This window comes from Gouania willdenowi, unplaced genomic scaffold, assembly GCF_900634775.1.
Source record: "Gouania willdenowi unplaced genomic scaffold, fGouWil2.1 scaffold_119_arrow_ctg1, whole genome shotgun sequence".
Classification (NCBI taxonomy): Eukaryota; Metazoa; Chordata; class Actinopteri; order Blenniiformes; family Gobiesocidae; genus Gouania; species Gouania willdenowi.
This window is the reverse complement of record NW_021144867.1, coordinates 693,256-710,686: the sequence shown is the minus strand read 5'-3', so window position 1 is coordinate 710,686 and position 17,431 is coordinate 693,256. Positions and strand designations below refer to the sequence as shown.

The following is a 17,431-nucleotide window of genomic DNA, read 5'->3' as shown; positions in this document are numbered from 1 at the left end:
CTTTTCCCCGATGAGGGAAACACAAAATTGCACATTTTTGTTGGTTTGAGCCTTCCAACACTATGCGCGCTGTACTCTGTGTATACGTTCATGTTGTGTACATACGGTATACACAGTGATGTGGGGCACATTGTCGTGTTTTTACCACAAAACTGCTGTATGGGAGAAGCGTTTTCTACAGCGAGAGGCCTCTGGTGGACTAGACGTTAGCGTAGACCAGGGGTTCTCAACCTAGGGGTCAGTCACAAGACACTGGGAGGGTGTCGCCAGATGCCTTCAAGAAACTAAGAATATTTTCTGAACAATTTGAGCCCATTTTTGCTTATTTTTACTCTTTTCAACCTATTTTCATCAAATTTTCTTGCCATGTTTTTGTTCCTACTTTCTGCCAATATTGACACTTAACCCTTTTTACCACTTTTTCTTCTGTTTTTGCCCACTCTAATGTGAACATTTTAACTGATTTCTGTGGTTTTTAAAATCCCATTTCACCACCTTTTCATACCATTTTTGGTCACTTTTAACCCATTTTATTTCTGATTAAAAGAAGGACTTACATCTTTAAGATGACTATACACTATGGGTGAAATAATACTAAACTTCCAGGATAACAGTGGATATTATTCAGATAAATAAATAAATGTGTTTATCACAGATTCGTAGAACAATGGACCATCATTTTGCTGACTTTATGGATGGACCCCAAAAATCTCTCCCCTTTATAGATGGCCCTGTTTCTACATGACTGTTCTTCAATGTTCATGTCTGTGTTCAACCACCTTCAGGCACCTTTATTTTGGCGGGTCGCAGGCTGAAAAGGTTGAGAACCACTGGCGTACAGTAGATGAGCTGCTTGCAGCAGAAAAAAAGAGAAAAACTGTGGGTAACGTTCGCACAATAACTGAAGTAATGTTGTGTATGCGCTTTACTGGAACTCTAAACACATTGCACAGAAAACGACACTACGACAAAGACTTCGTAATAACTTAGCGTGACTTCTTAAAGCCGCGGCCATCACCAGCTCTGTGGACCATGGTTTAAAACCATCATGCATGCGGTGGGACCTTCACATGTAGACGTTCTCGTGTACCGACATGTGTACAAAGGTTTGTTTTTTTCTTTCTCTAAAAGGTTGGAGTTGTGGCGTCGTAGCTACTGTAGCCTGCCTAGCTAGCTTCCCTAAAGCCTTCTCTCTGCTTCAGGACTCTGTGTGCTTGAGTTTGTGTGCACGTGCGTGTTCCTGTGCCTTTCCTTCGGTAACGTCGGTCGTTGGTCCCACTTCAGAATAATAATAACGCCGTTTATTGGTTTTTAATGAAGGTGAGTGACATTGGTTCGAGCTAAGTAGTAGACGATTAAATAAATAAATAAGTAGAGGTTCTCTTACAAAAATGACTAGCACATTCGTAGACTTGGTAGCATTCCACATGGGACATACACACTCCTCCAGCACGACGTAAACGGACAGAACAGATGATCCATCTCAGGCTACGCTAACTACGCTAACTACGCTAAGCTTTAGCTCCCGACTCCACGCCATTCACCACTCCCGTTGACGTCCAGGCGCAATTCAGCTCCCAGCCTGAGCCGTAGCGCTAACACGGGTTAGCTTCTTCACAGAGTGGATGTGGGGGGCGGGGCCTAAAGGCTGTCCTGTCCACCATGGCCTCTGGGAACGCAGAGCCACGCCCTGGTCTTTGTCTATCAGCCGGTCTATCAGTGAGTGGAGATGTTTGTTTCAGCGTTTCCTAAACAGACGATACATTGTTGTGCAATAAAAAGATGAGCGCATTGGCATACGTAACAACTTCTGTGTGTGGACTCGTTCATTATCTTTCCATCAACTGAAGAAAGAATATAAAATGAAATATTGACTAATTCGAACATAATCACAGGAAAGGACCAAGCTTTTTTATCTGTTTTTGTTGACATTTTGAATTATTTTATCTCCATTTAGTGTGTTTTTTGTCATTTCCATTGACATTTTTGTATTTTTTCTGTCATTTAGTGTTTTTATCATCTTTGTTGACAAGTTTTCATTGTTATGTGTTTTTAGAATCATGTAATGTACTTTTTATGACATTTTGTATGATTTTGTAGTCTTTTTGTTTATTTTTTATTTTATTTTTACTAATTAGTGTATTTGCCTGTCATTTTGCCTTTTTTGTTGTCTTTGTGTGCAATGATTTGTCTTTTTGTACGTCCGTAATCAATGTGTTTTTGGAATCATGCAATCTAGTTTTGTGTCGTTTTTTGTACTTTCATTAGATTTTGTTGCCTTCTTTTATGTCTGGAATTATTTGTGTATTTTTGGTGACATTTTGTGTCATTTAGTTATCAATTTTACATATTTTTTTTTTGTCATTCTTGTACATTTTCTGTTATTTTCTATGTTTTTGGAATGATGTAATTTTTTTGTGGTTTTATGTACTTTTTATGACAGTTTGTTTTTTTAGCATCTTTTTTTTTTAATCTCTGGAGTCATTAGTGTATTTTTGGGGGCCACACAAAATTAGAATGAGGGCCGCATGAGAAAAAAAGTCATTTTGTTTACAAAATCACAACTAAAACTACACAAAATGAGGAAAAAAATATACAAAATGTTAATAAAAACAAAGAAACGACATAAACACCAGACAAATGACAAAAACAAATACACAAAAATAGAAGAAAATATAAACACCTCCACACTCGTTCTATCACACGTCACATCACAGGAAAAGATCTCTGTCTGCAGACACCAGCTCTGCTGCATCCCTGATGAGATGTCTGCCTCTCTCTCTCTGTGTGTGCATGTGTGCGTGTGTGTGTGAGCTCTCAGCACTTCAGACAGCTGTGTGTATAAATGTGTGTGTTGTTAAGTGAACTCACATGCATGCAAACCTCCAGATTTATGACGTCCAGCCCTGAGATGGACTATAAATGAAATTGTATGCGTGCGTGCGTGCGCGTGCGTGTGTGCGTCAGAGATGAGGGCAGTCCAAGGACAAAACTGGGAGCAGCAGCATCTTATTCATTCCTTCAATGTCTCCTCTTTCTCTTTTCTACACACACAAACACACACACACGCACGCACGCACGCACGCACGCACACTGTAATCCTAACAGTCAGTCTAGGCCTGTTTAATAATAATGGTGCAGGTTTTTAAAATAAAGGTGAATGTCGAACCTTGTTTTATTTTGAAAAGGTGTGATTAAGGGTTACAGTATTGGTCCCTGTCCTCTAGTCCGTTTCCTCTGCAGTGCTGGTCCTCTACAACGTCCCTGACTGTCCTACTTCAATTAATCATATAACACACACACACACACACACACACACCCTCTAGAGGACAATTAGCTCCTTCCTGGTTTCCTGTCTATCTCAAGTCTCCTTCACCTTTGTACTATTTTGCACAGCTAGCGCACGCTGATTTTCTATTTTCCTCCACATCTATCTATAAATCAATATATATCAATAAGTCAGTCTGTCGGTGTGTGCGCGTACATGTGTGTGGCGCGCATATCTCCCTGGCGCAGTGTCCGAGTGTGTGCATCCATTATTTTGGACATATTTAGTGTTGCAAAATGTTTATTTTAATTTTATTTTGAACACGGGTTAGACTGTACATGAGAGGGGGAGGGGCGTCTGCGTCTGAACTGTGAACACTTGCCCGCAAAGTCCGCGTAAATATGTACATTTGTCCGCGAACACAGCATTATAAAAGCTGATATTTTCACCGCGTTTACCATCTAATGCGCACCTTGGACGTACAGTCCACGCTGTACGCACTCAGAGCGCTTTAGAGAGAGAGTTGTAACAACGGAAGTGCAAAATAGACTCAAATAATTCCCGGAAGTTATTGCCGGGCAATGGCAGCGGCTGTGCTCAAAGCGGACAGCGAAACACGCACATTTCTCCACGCGCACAGCATTATGAACGCTGATATTTTCACCACGTGTTTATATCCTAATGTGCACCTTGGATGTATGTGATATATTAGTGTGCAATTAATTTTCCCACTGGGTTTTTTACATTTATTATCCATTTGCTTAAGTCCAGCGAACATTGGTGCAAACTATTTATTAGGGCTGAAACGATTCATCGAGTTACTTGATTACAAAAATTCCTCGAGGCAAAAATTGTGCCTCGAAGGATCGTTACATTCCTATGACGCAGGGACCGCACACCACTATAGCGCATCATCAGTGCGCATCATCAAACATTCTGCATTCAGTTGGCGCCATGGCGGAGAGTAAGCGACATTAAACGTCTAAAGTCTGGGATCATTACATCCTCAAAAATGAAGAGAACAAGGTGCAATCATGTGTTTACTGAAAACAATACCTGGCATGCGACTTCAATGATTCAGCATATGAACCAGAAGCATCCACATGCTGTTTCAACAAGCGTCGCTGAAACAAGCTAATGTAGCGCTAATTTTGGCCTGGGCCGATAATCAATAAATACATAAATTAACAGCATAATAAATGAAAAAGAAACGCTGAAGTTTTCCAGCCTCGATATATTGACATATGCATGTGTATTTGGCTACGCGCCTGTCGGCTGTGGCTGCAGAGGTTAGCGTTAGCAACGGATATAAAACAGCAGATAACTCAGTCAGTTCTAATAATTTCTCAGTGAACCTGCAGCGTAATTATTCTAAAATAGTACACGACCGCCAGGTAATCTTAGATTTAGGTAAATCAAACAGTTATAGTCTGGTAGATGCTGTAACTCTAGCTACAGATTGCTACAGCGGCTACACGCAGCGGCCTGTGTAGCAGCGGAGCCTCGTACCAGACGTCAGCGGTGTGATCTGAAGCACGCACGGCACGCGTGCACACACAAACAAGGGTGGACGGTCTTTAAATCCTTAAAAAGGTAAAGTATTAAATTTGATGTAGCCACATGTAAGGCCTTAAAAGCTTTACATTTGAGAAAAAGGGCTTTAAATAGGAGAAATTGTAGCATTAAATATTGTGGTACGTCTCTGAAGTGTTATGGATTGTAAACACTGTCTCTGATCATCACTGTGACAATTCTAATAATGTCAGCAGCACAATATTCTGATATAGAATAGAAATACTTTATTAAGCCTGAGATAGACTAAAAACATAATTCCAGTGTTTTTCAAACACATATACACACACGTTTCTAGGTTACCATAACAAATAGGCTCACCCTGGAAATGATATATTATTTGCTAGTAGTTAGTTAGTTGACTTAACTGTATTGTTATTTCATTGTTGGCACTGGCACTTATTAACACTACATGGTTAAATTGCAATAAATGGGCTCAGTTTTGGAGCCAAATGTTGCTGTTTATTTTAGAAATAAAAGCCAAATGCTTGATCATTCTACAACCGCGTCATTTTCCTTTTCATTATTTGTTTAGGTTGCTTAAAAAAAAACGCAAAAAAAAAAATAATCCGATTATTCGATTGATAAAGTGCTAGATTAATCTATTCCAAACAGAATCGATAGCTCCAGCCCTACTATTTATCAATTTATCATGATCATGTCTCATAGAATTAAACCAGCAAAGTCTCACACACTATTTGACTTTGCACCCACAAATAAACACCTTCACAACACTACAGAGTACAGAGTATGTACACCTCTTTATACATGCAACCTTCAAACACATACTCGTTTGGCCATAACTGACAACTCTACTTAAGCTCCTCCCACTATATGAATACATACTTCTGACAGGCACTGTACTAGTTTCACATATTAGATACAAGAGCAGAAAAACCAATGTTAGCATCACGCTATACTTTTATCACAGCAAGGGCCACAAACATATGATCGTTTCTGATCTGAGGGTCACATGATCAACATTTGTCAGCATCAGAATAATGAAGAAACTACAATGAGATTATGTTTTTTGTATTGTTTTCTCTCTTGATTTTTTTTTGTCATTTTGTTGGTGCTTTAGGGTTTAGAGTCATTTTTGTGTAACTTGTTGTCAATTTGTGTATTTTTCTCTCATTTTAAATATTCCCTCATTGTTTAATTTGATCAAATTTTGTGTTTTTAAATAATTGTGTATTTTAGTTGTTATTTTGTATAATTCTATCTATTTTGTGTGTTTTTGGAGTAATTTTGGGTCCCAATTTTGTCCTTTTGTGTGTTTTTCACTAAATTTGTGTTTTTGTTGTCAAATCGTATGATTTTATCTATTTGTGTGTTTTTGGAGTAAATTTGTGTCTCTGTTTTGTCATGTATATTTTTCAATAATTTTGTATGTTTTTAGATTTGTTTTGTGTGTTTTTTCATTTTACATATTTCCTTATTGTAATCTTAGAGTCATTTTGTGTATTTTAGTTTGCCTTTTGTGTATTTTCTGTGATTTTGTGAATGTTTTCATTTTGTATATGGTAATTGTCTATTTTTTATTTATTGGAATATAGCGTATTTTTCTCATTTTGTACATCTTTCTCTCATTTTATGTTTTTGAGTCATTTTCTGTATTTTTATCTCATTTTGTGTGTTTTTGAAGCATTTTGTGTAGTTTTTGTTGCCATATTGTTTTTGTTTAGTTTATTTGTATTTTTGATGTCATTCTGCGTATTTACTTTGAGGAGACGTCAGTTGTTAATGTCTGTTCTGAATCTACAGACACAGCTGTAGCGTAGCATGTCATTTTGTTGGGTTAACAGAAATATTTTTCCTCCTCTTCGGAGACAGAAGAAATGTGCTCAATAATTCCCTCCATCATATATTTTCTCTGATAATATTTACTGTGGACAATGGTCTGCTCTGCCTGTGAATCATCTCATCTGTTCTGCTCTGTCAAGGTCTGCACTCACTGACGGTGTGTGACTATTCATCTCTCTCTCACACACACACACACACACACACACACACGTCTTATTAACTCATCACACTGAGCTCATAAACTTTCCATCCAACATTTCCATAAAACTGGTATTGTTCAATGATTGCCCCACCCACACCCACACATGTTCCTGATCTGAAATCTGACAGTGCCAAGAATTTCAAATAACAAAAATAAATTACATTTTTAGATTTTTGTGGCAAAAATATACCCTGCAGCACATTGCACATTCATATTAATGGCTGTTGATTTTCATTCAGAAATATTTCAATACGAGTGGCCATACAATGAATTTTTCTTTTTTTTGCGCTCCGTTTTCTCAAGTTAATGTATACGGGAAAGGATTAGGGCTACTAAAAGAAATCTACAACACAGGCACTAGTGAAAAAAAAAAAAAAAATCTGAATTTTAGAACACTTTTAAATTCACATGATTATCTTTTTTTGTGGTCTGGGTTTTTTATTTTTATTTTGTGGGTTTTGATAATATATATATATATATATATATATATATATATATATATATATATATTTTTTTTTAAAGTCTTGATTTCTTTTTTCTTCTTCCATTTCTGAGTTTTTTTTCTTTTTGTCTGGTTATTTTGTTTTCTTTTTAGGTCTTTATCCTTTTTTTTTCCAGTCGTTTTTTTTTTTTTCTTTCTTCATTTTCATCCATTACTATTGCTACTATGAAAAATGACAAAAAACAAGACAAAGTAATATTAAGACAAAAGACAAAAAATAAAATTAATACAGAGATCATTTCTGGCATTCATGTTTGGTTTTGGAATTTTTTGTTGTGTTTTCTATCAATAATAATTTGGCACATTTTTTGTTCAGTTTCCTTGCCTGCCTGCTGCGTTGTGTCCAATGTTTTTCTCCTTCCTGTGTTTCTATAGATGTTGCCATGTCGGCTCAAACACAATCTCATCTCAAAGGCTTTAAAAGAGATTGATGCGTGTGTGTGGATGCATCTAAAGTGAGCCGTTATTTCAGGGGTGAGGATAAAGGAACCCAACAGCATCCATCTATTCATCCATCATCATCACTGCTCCCTCACCTCACCTGGGAACACACAGCCAGGCTGAAACCTGCGTGGGTTCAAAAAAATGAAAAATACAACAAAATGAAGCCAAACCTCATGATTCAGCAGCATCTAATGAGAGACTCAATGTTTTATTAGCCTTATTAACTCTCCTATAGCTGGATATTCACTGTGCACTACTGCGTGTAGCATATAACGTCCAATAAATGCACAGATTGAGTCCAAAAACACACAAAATGACAAAAAAAACAACCCAAAAGTACAAGAACTATACACAGAAAGATTCATCATATCATTCCAAAATTAAAGTAACAAAAATGCACAAAATTACTCCAAAAATCACAAAAAAATGACAGAAAAAACAACTACAAAAACACACAACGTGACAAAAAAGGGCACAAAAACAATACAATTAATGACAGAAAGTATCATTGTAAAGTATCAACAAAAACACAAAATGACAGAAAAAATATAGAAAATTCATAAAAAGATGAGAAAATATTGTGAATTACCAACTTGACTTTATTGGTAGACATGTCACATTTTACAAAAAAATATTCAAACATCTAGAATAGCAAAATAAATATGTTTTCAAAAATAAAAATCAAGTGAAACATAAACAGATGGCTAAGCTAAAGCAGCTGTACTGTAACAGAAATCCTAGGCTACAGTGACAGGGTTGTGCTTTACACCCATGACTATCTGACTTTGGACTGAACTCCTGGAACGTGAGGTTTCGTTCGTTTTTAATGCCAGTATCTGAAATAAAGCCTCAGATTTTAGGTAATTGGAGAAAACGGATATGAAATGTCAATTCTTGCACAAAATCTGGCATAATATGAGCATTTCACCTGCTGAAATGTAAATATCTTTATGATATGGACTAAACCCTCGTCAACATGTTTATATTTGAAACAATCACACATTTCCTCCATTTGTTTTGCTGTAAAACTGGTGGGCTAATGTTAGTATTAGCATAAATATAAAAACAATGACAAGTTAAGTGGTTAAGTTTAACAGCCTGTATTGGGTCTAATTACTAGGAAAAGACAATGAAACGGAAATGTTAGTTTAACCACTTTAGAAGACGAGAATATTTCAGCTTGTTCTTTCACGCTTGTATAAAAGGATAAAGGCGTGTCAGTCGTGCACAGTGTTGACCGTACACCGTGGATAGTGTCTGGTCATGTGGTTCTTCAGTGCAGTCCTCGCTACGCTACCACTAGCTGCTCTCTGTGCGCTAGCCGACGCCCACGGCTGAGGAAAGAAGGCGTCCAAGTCTTTAGCGTAGCTCATCCAGCTATCGCTAACGTGCTCTCCTTCTCTCTGACAGAAGTTATGAAGCGCACAGCACGTGGCGATGGCCGTGGGTGAAAAGGAGAAGTGGAAATCACTGCGTTTCAGCAGAACTCGCCACCTGGACTTTAACATGTGGAACGTTTTCTCCACGGTATCGCGTAGAGAGTTCAGGTAGATGTTGAACGACTCCTCCTCTGCTGTAGCGTTAGCGTAGCCTTTAAGAAGCCAGTCCAAGAGAGGATAAGAAGGTCCTCCAACCACCTGGAGACGCACGTCCTGTCCCTCCATGGTCCTCACACCCTGGAGTAGGAGAGATGGACGTCACTTTACATCAGAGCTGAGGAACAACACAGTGCGGCTCTAACGGCGAGCTAATGCTACCTTTGGAAGCAGCTCAGCTCTTTGGAACAGGTCAGATCGCAGTAGAACTTCCTCATCACGTGATCCACCCGGTGTTTCACAGCTGATGCTCCAGAAACTGAAACAAGCGTCAGCGTGAGAGACTGAAGTCAACTAAACAAATGTTTAGTATCGCATTGTGAAAAAAATACGGAATTCACTTCCTGAAATGGAAGTCAATATTATTATTTTCTAAAATAAAAAATAAAAAAAATGATATAGTAAAAAAAAAAAAGAAATGAAAAAAGAAAGTCGGGAAAATTAATGTAAAAAATAAATAAACAGAAGAAAAAAAGCGGAGAATTAAAAAAAAGAAAAGGAGCAAAAAGAAAAAAATAATTTAAACAAGAAAAATGGGGGGAAAAAAATAAAAATGTTAAAAGAAGAAACAAAGAATTAAAGATTTTATTTATTTATTTTTTTAAACAAAATTGATCAATCAAGCCTCCTTTTTGGGACAATATCACACATTTACAATATGTAGCTGGACGCCAAATCTCATGCAAAATTGTGTCTGATTTCAGTGCAAATACAGCAGAAATATGAAACTAATGACAACAGTTTACAACATTAATCATTTAAGCATGTTTGGCACAACTTCAGGACGTTTAACAGCGTGTAATCATGTCAATGACGACATCTTTTAAGTCATTTTATTGGGTTTTTAATAGGATGTCAAAATTGACACGTTAACGCAAATTCTCTTTAACGCCACTATTTTTTTTTTTTAAATGTGCGATTAACGCGGCCAACTTGCTGTTCCTCACACTCCGTGTCAGTAGAAAGCAGTAATGCCCCAAATGGTGGAGGCCGACCACCGATAAAGACCTTGTGCGTGGTTGGCTATTCACGTGTTTGCAGATAAAGGCAGAGCAGCGCGGAGCTATGGACACAGAAAAAGTTCTTTTGGATAGAAAGTTCAGCTTCCAAGTGCACGCAATTACTTGGCAACACCTGCTCCATCTGTACCAGAGGTTATTACTGGACATGTTGTTCAGAAGAAGAGAGCAGCCCCGTCGTCTGAAAATGTAAACATGCTTGTGTGTTTGAACAATAGCACAGTGCTAGGAAACCAAAGTAATGTGGATAACCCACATATATACTGTAGTAGCTCCTTGATTTGGTTCATTTAGTCAAGAATATGATGAGAAAGGATAAGAATCATTCGTTTTTCATTATGTAACAAAAACATGGAAAAAAAAAAAAAAAAAAAAAAAAACACCCATATTTGTTTCCAAAACCAAAATGAAAAAAATGTTAAACACTTTGTTTTTCAAATTCAAGCTCTTTTGCTTGGGTATAGAAAACAAAAAACAAACACCTTTATTTGTTTTCTCCATTACCAATTTGCCAAAGTACGTGACCAGGAAGTGTACTGTCATCCGACGCTAACGGCATGACAAGATCGCTGCTTCCAACTGTGCATCCGAAACGTGTCCTTTTCGCTTTAGCTGCTGTTGGGCACAGAACCTCCTGACGGACATTTCGGAGGATTTAGAGACTTTTATGTGTTGTAAAGCTAAAGTTATCGCGGAATGTGTAACGCTTCACTTCCGGGTCACGTACTTTTCATGTGTATTATATATATATATATATTTTTTGCCATTTTGTGTGGTTTTCTTTTAGACGTTTTGCATGTTTTTGTTGCTGTTTTATAATGCCATTATTGTATATTTGGTTTTGAACTTGAAAAACTTAAGAGTTTAAAGTTGAATAAATATGATGATAATTAATACATAGTTTCTGTATTTTCTTTCCCCCTGTTTTTAATTATATTGATCTGGTGAAACCGATATATTGCGTATCGTCTTAGCCCTAGTTTAGTTGTGTTTTTTATTACATTGAATCTAAATTAAATTTCCATTGATATTTGTAGATCAAACTTGGAAGTTTTTTATCTCTATATTGTTGAAGTGTTGATATGAAAGCACGTGGTTGTGATCAGCTGACCAGTGACACACCTGCACGTGTTATCCACCACCGCCTGCAGCACGTAGGAGGCCCAGTTCTTCTCATTGATAAAGTCCTGGAGCACGTCTGAAGGCGCCAGGATCGGAATGTGGATCCGATCGATCACTCCCATGATCTGAGGCATGTGATGCTGCTCCTCGAACCCCCGGGAGATCTCCTGCGCCTGCGTCTCATCTGGGATCCTGATGAGCTGCTCCATGGGGCCCTGGACCATGGCCCTACAGAACATGTACACGAACTTCTTCACCGTGCTCTTATGGACCCCGAACTGGTTGGAGATGAAGTTGTAGTCCGCCCCGCTGCCCAGTTTGTAAAGCACTATGGCCACGCGCATGGTCAGGGGCACAGGGGTGCGCACGCTGACGTCACTGGGAGCCATATAGCGCTGCATGAGCGCGCACAGCTTCATGAACGTCTGTCTCCTCATGCGGAAGTTCTCTGTCCACTCCACGTCGGTGTACTCCAGTAGAACCACGCGCTCCCACCAGTCCTTGTCCCGCACTTTCATCCACACTTTCCTGGCTATCGGTGGCGGTAAAGGCAGCATGCTAAGCCTCGCCATGTGACGCAGGAAGGCGCGCTGAGCTCGCCGCTTCCGGATGATGTTCTGCACGAGGAGGACGTTTCTCTGCTGAGTCACGTTCAGGTGAAACGCGAGCAGGACCACGAGCTTCATCACCGGAGCGAGCGATTCCATCTTCAAGACTAGCGCGCTTCCGGGTTGCTACGACGTGTGACGTCACAGCGCAAAGTATTGTGGGATTGACGCACAAGTCACATAATATCCTCTGAGTGGAGATGGGCAACTTTCATCACAAAATGTGATTTTTCTGATTCGAGGATCACAATATAAAATAATAAACAAATCTAAATATTATTACAGGAAACAACAAAGGTTTTGTGTGTTTTACTGACAATTCTGAGTCATCGTTTTTGTATGTTTGGAATTATTTTTGTTATATCTGCTGATCGTGCTTTTGAAGTCATTTTTATGTCATTGTGTGTATTATTCTATTATTATTATCTGTATTATTTTTGAAGGTTAGTATATGTGTCTTTTTTGTGTGTGTTTTTGACACATTTTGTACATTTTTGGGTTCTTTTTTGGTTTGTTGTTTTTTGCCATCGTGTTGAATTTTTTGTGTTTTGGAGTTATTTCATCATTATTTTTTTTTTCTGTCATTTTTTGTGTGTCATTCTATTCTCATGTTGTGTGTGTTTTTCTGCGTGTGTTTTTTTAAAAGATGATTTTTATATTTTTGTGTTCTTTTTGGTGACTTTTCTTTTATATATCTTTTTACATCATTTCCGTCTTCTTGTTGCTGTTTTGTGTGTTTTTTGAGCCATTTTTTGTAATTGTGTTGACATTTATTGTTTTTTTGGAGTCATTTCATCATTATTGTTTCCTTGTTTTGTTTATTCTTCTGTCATTTTGTCTGTTTTTGTTGTCTTTTTATATGCCCTAGGTTATTTAGGGTGTGTGCTGTCATTTTGTGTGTTTTTGGACTCATTTTGTAGATTTTTATTGTTAGTACCAGCAGTTCCCCATGAGTATGAGTGAGCGTGACCCCCACAACGTGTCCTCTGAGCTGCTGCAGGACTGAAAAAGCCTGAGCTGGGCTGCAGATTTTTGTCCTTTTGTGCGACTCGACAATGTGAGAGGTTCCATTTGTGTAAATAATCCTCTGCCTCCTTCAGCCTTTATCCCTCTCTGTCCTTTTCACACTCCACTGGCCTCTGCTGCCTTCATATTAACTCACTGTCTCATTACTTAATTGCTTTTTGAACATAAAAATAACATTTCATTGCTGTAATGAGGTTTTTTTGGGGGGGGGAAGCTCATCAACACATAAAGTAAATGAGAAGCCAAACATAATCTGATGAAGGTTTCACACTGACTTGGACTGAGACGATGGGACAGAAATAGAGCATGATGGGATATTTGAGAAGGAGATAACTCTGGCTCTGTGTGTTTGGGCTCAGACAGAGATCCTGCTGAGACAAACGTGCACACGTGTGTGACTCATGCATGTGTGTGTGCTGCACAGCAAGGAGCTCATATAAAAGAAGAATGAGAATAAGCTGCAGTTCCACCCAATTAGATTAGCAAAAAGAGTAAAGATCGTACGATAAGGAGATTATGGAGAATCAAGTGTTTTCTTTAAAGCTTTTATCACAGGGGGCGACCACTCAGAGCATTAACACAGGAAACTACAAATGACAGTTGGGTTTTGGAGTCATTTTTGTGTATTTGTGTTGTTTTTTCTTATCTGGTATTTTTGGAGTCATTTTGTAAATGTTTCGTTATTTTTTTTTAGTTGTCTTGTGCAACTTTTGGTTAATTATGTGTTTTTGTTTTCATTTTTTATTTTACTTTGTGTTTTTTTTTTTGTATTTTTTTTGTCCTTTTGTGAATTTTTGCTATTTTGTAAATTTCTCTGCTTTTTTTTGTGTATTCTTAGTCGTATTGTCTTTATTTTTTTGGCACATTACATCTGATCTGAGGGTCACATGATCAACATTCACGTCAACATTAGAATAATGAATATACATATACATACATATTGTATATGAATATTCATTTCGAGCAGGTGTGTCAAACTCATTTTAGTTCAGGGGCCAAATACGGAACATTTTATCTAAGTGGGCCATAGGTGGTTTAGTGGCAGTGTCAGCAGCATCTTTTGAGCCAGGGGTGTCAAACTATTATTAGTTCAGGGGCCAAATACGTATTTTTGTTCACTAGTTTACACTTCTACGTATACATAAAATACAAAATATGTAAGAAATCAACAATATCCAAGCAATAATTGACAGATATCAGTCCCAACAGGAGCTTCAATTTAAATTCCCAAGATTTTGTGACCAATTTCTATTTATTAAGGGAAATATTATGTCATAATTTGAGGGAAATCATAGAATTTTGTAAGAATTTTGAGTTTTTTCAAAAGTTTAACATTAAAAATGACTAATCTTGTAATAGAAGCAGTGGGAAAACTGTGAGCACCAACTATTGTTGAGTTTCATTCACACAACAATTTATGTTTTCTCTGTCATCTTCATTTTCTCCTGCAGGCCGAATTAGATGCTCCAATGGGCCGTATTTGGCCCCCGGGTCTTGAGTTTGACACATATGGTTTAGTGGGAACGTCAGCAGCATCTTTGGAGCCAGGGGTGTCAAACTATTATTAGTTCAGGGGCCAAATACGTATTATTGTTCCCTAGTTTACCCTTCTACATATACATACAATACAAAATATGTAAGAAATCAACAATGTCCAGCAATAATTGACAGATATCAGTCCCAACAGGAGCTTCAATTTAAATTCCTTAGATTTTGTGACCAATTTCTATTTACTAAAGGGAAATATTATGTCATAATTTGAGGGAAATAATAGGATTTTGTAAGAGTTTTAAGTTTTTTCAACAGTAAAAATGACTTTAATCATGTAATATACGCAGTGGGAAACTGTGAGCACCTGCAAATATTGTTTGCGTTTCATTCACACAGTGATTTATGTTTTCTCTGTCATTTTCATTTTCTCCTACGGGTTGCATTAGATGCTCCAAAGGGTCGGATTCGGCCCCCGGGCCTTGAGTTTGACACATATGGTTTAAGTGGTAACGTCAGCAGCACCTTTAGAGCTGCAGAGCGTGACAGGAGAGGAGTCAGATGTGATAGAGAGTGACTCAGGGCTGTGGACACACACAGATTAAAGGATGAGGAACAGTGGAGAGAAGGCGTGGGCAGTCGTTAAGAGTCCAAAAAAACTACTGGAGAGGAAAGAGAGAGTCACGATACAGCTCTATAGTTACAATTACAGTCACGATACAGCTCTAATTCACCTTTGTACATCAAACAGCAGCTCTGATCAGGATTTTTCTCACTGAGTAGAACTAAGAGTGGGTCTGTGTCCTCTGAGGGTCTCCATGTCTGTTCTGAACCAGAATGGCTCAGATTGCATCTCCATTAGTCGATATATAACAGCCCTGCCCCACTGTCCTTGAGCAAGACTCAGAGCCCCGCCCATTAGCAGACAAACATCCAGCAGCAAAAAATAGCATCAGCCCCAGCATCAGCCCTTCAGGGGACATGTTATTAATAACAGCTTTAACACCTCACACTGTGTCCACACTGAGCCATAACATTAGGACCACTGAGTGATGTAAGTGGATGCACATATTAACACATAGGATAAAATAAATAAATAAAATGACTCCAAAAACACACAAAATGCCCACCAAAAAATTATGCAAAATTACACAAAACAACAGAAAGAACACAGGACGGTTACAAAGGTGCATAAAATCAAATGAAAATATATATAAAATGACAACAAACTACTCCAAAAATACACAAAATGATATATATATATATACTAAACAATAGCAAAATAGATTCAAATGACTCTAAAAGCACCAGACTGCTACAAAAATGCATAAAATAACAAAAAAATATTGAAAAACAAATGACACAAAATGACTCCAAAAATACACAAAATGAAAGCAGAATATACAAAATAATAACAAAATAAGACAAAAAATATTATACAAATGATGAAAAAAATACACAAAATGACTCCAAAAACACCTTTGTTGTTTCCTGTGTTAATGCTCTGATTATTCATTATTCTAATGCTAAATGTTAATGATCAGATACAATCACATGTTTGTGGCCCTGCTGTGAGAAACGTTTCCCATTCCAAATACGTCTTGGAAGAGCCTTTGAAAAAAACAATTGCAATGATAATAATAATAATTTTTCCTAATTGAGGCCAAGAGATCTGATGTTAGCTCTTCATTTACACACTCACTGTTAATAATGCTAATACCGCTAATCGCCTCTATGATTGTGGTTAATTAGTTGTGCACATGCACCTCATTCTTAGGGTCAATTAGCTGTGACACAATCCTAAGAACCAATTAATGCGAGGATTTCATTATAATCACTGATTATAATTACTCTGAAGTCTTTTCTGTTAGTTCAGATGCTACGCTAGCTTAGAAACCACTGCTGGGGAGAACATTTTGAAACATCACTATGTGTTTCTAGTGTGTAATAATACTACAGTCAATGTTTGATTGAGAAATATTACAACATCTAAATCATGGGTGTCTAACTGGAGGCTCGCGGGCCAATTCTGGTTCGTTAGAGCTTTCTGTTCGGCTCACGGGAACATTCTGTTTAAAGAAAAAATTGCAGAGAAAACATGAATGAACTAGAAAAGCCCTCGGAGAGCGCTGACCTCCGTCAAGGGATTTATGAAACCACAGTGTACTATTTTATTTAAAATGTATTATTTTTAAGATTTGTCACAAACACGTCAATATTGTGATTTCAACGAGTGCTATTTTCTCATTTTTGGTATTCACCAAAGCTGACTCAGCATAGGCTGATATATATATATGGTAAAATGGTAAATGGACTAGATTTATATAGCGCTTTATCACCACACTGAAGTAGAACCTAAGCGCTTTACATATCAGATCATTCACCCAATCACTCCCACATTCACACACCAGTGGGACAGGACTGCCATGCAAGGCGCTAGTCGACCATTGGGTTCAGTGTCTTGCCCAAGGACACTTCGACACATAGTCAGGTACTGCTTGCGAACCCCCAACCTCTCGATCAGAAGACGACCCTCCACCACCTGAGCATATACCAGTGTCATCACTGTATCAGTAGGACTGTGACATCATCAACAGTGGTGATGTCAGAATTTTACAGTTTTAAAGTTCCACAGTGTCGATGGGAAAATAATGGGACATATGTCTATATATTTTCTGTTGGTAGCCAGAACGTCACCAAAATGGGGGGTATTATGGCGTCAGATCAATCACAATCACAGAGAAATTGTGCAGATCAACTTGGGGAATAATTCATTAAAAAT

The 17,431-nt window shown here is 37.8% G+C and overlaps 1 protein-coding gene across 1 annotated transcript; it reads right to left on the bottom strand.

Moving 5' to 3' along the window:
• Positions 1 to 8,369: 8,369 nt before the first annotated feature.
• Positions 8,370 to 12,295, bottom strand: LOC114458454 (protein ANTAGONIST OF LIKE HETEROCHROMATIN PROTEIN 1-like). The gene is made up of 3 exons (XM_028440824.1): positions 11,528 to 12,295; positions 9,549 to 9,645; positions 8,370 to 9,467 (listed from the first exon to the last, which is right to left on the bottom strand). Exons 1-3 carry the CDS (start codon positions 12,232 to 12,234, stop codon positions 9,009 to 9,011), a joined length of 1,263 nt encoding a protein of 420 aa, XP_028296625.1. The 5' UTR covers positions 12,235 to 12,295; the 3' UTR covers positions 8,370 to 9,008.
• Between the last annotated feature and the right edge of the window lie 5,136 nt (positions 12,296 to 17,431).

What these genes read in the sequence shown, in the direction of transcription:
- LOC114458454 (XM_028440824.1), bottom strand. Translation starts at nt 12,234, where the DNA reads ATGGAATCGCTCGCTCCGGTGATGAAGCTCGTGGTCCTGCTCGCGTTT. An exon ending in GTGGTGGATAACACGTGCAG is followed by an intron (nt 9,646 to 11,527) that starts GTGTGTCACTGG and finishes CGCTTGTTTCAG; the next exon opens with TTTCTGGAGCATCAGCTGTG. An exon ending in GAGCTGAGCTGCTTCCAAAG is followed by an intron (nt 9,468 to 9,548) that starts GTAGCATTAGCT and finishes CTCCTACTCCAG; the next exon opens with GGTGTGAGGACCATGGAGGG.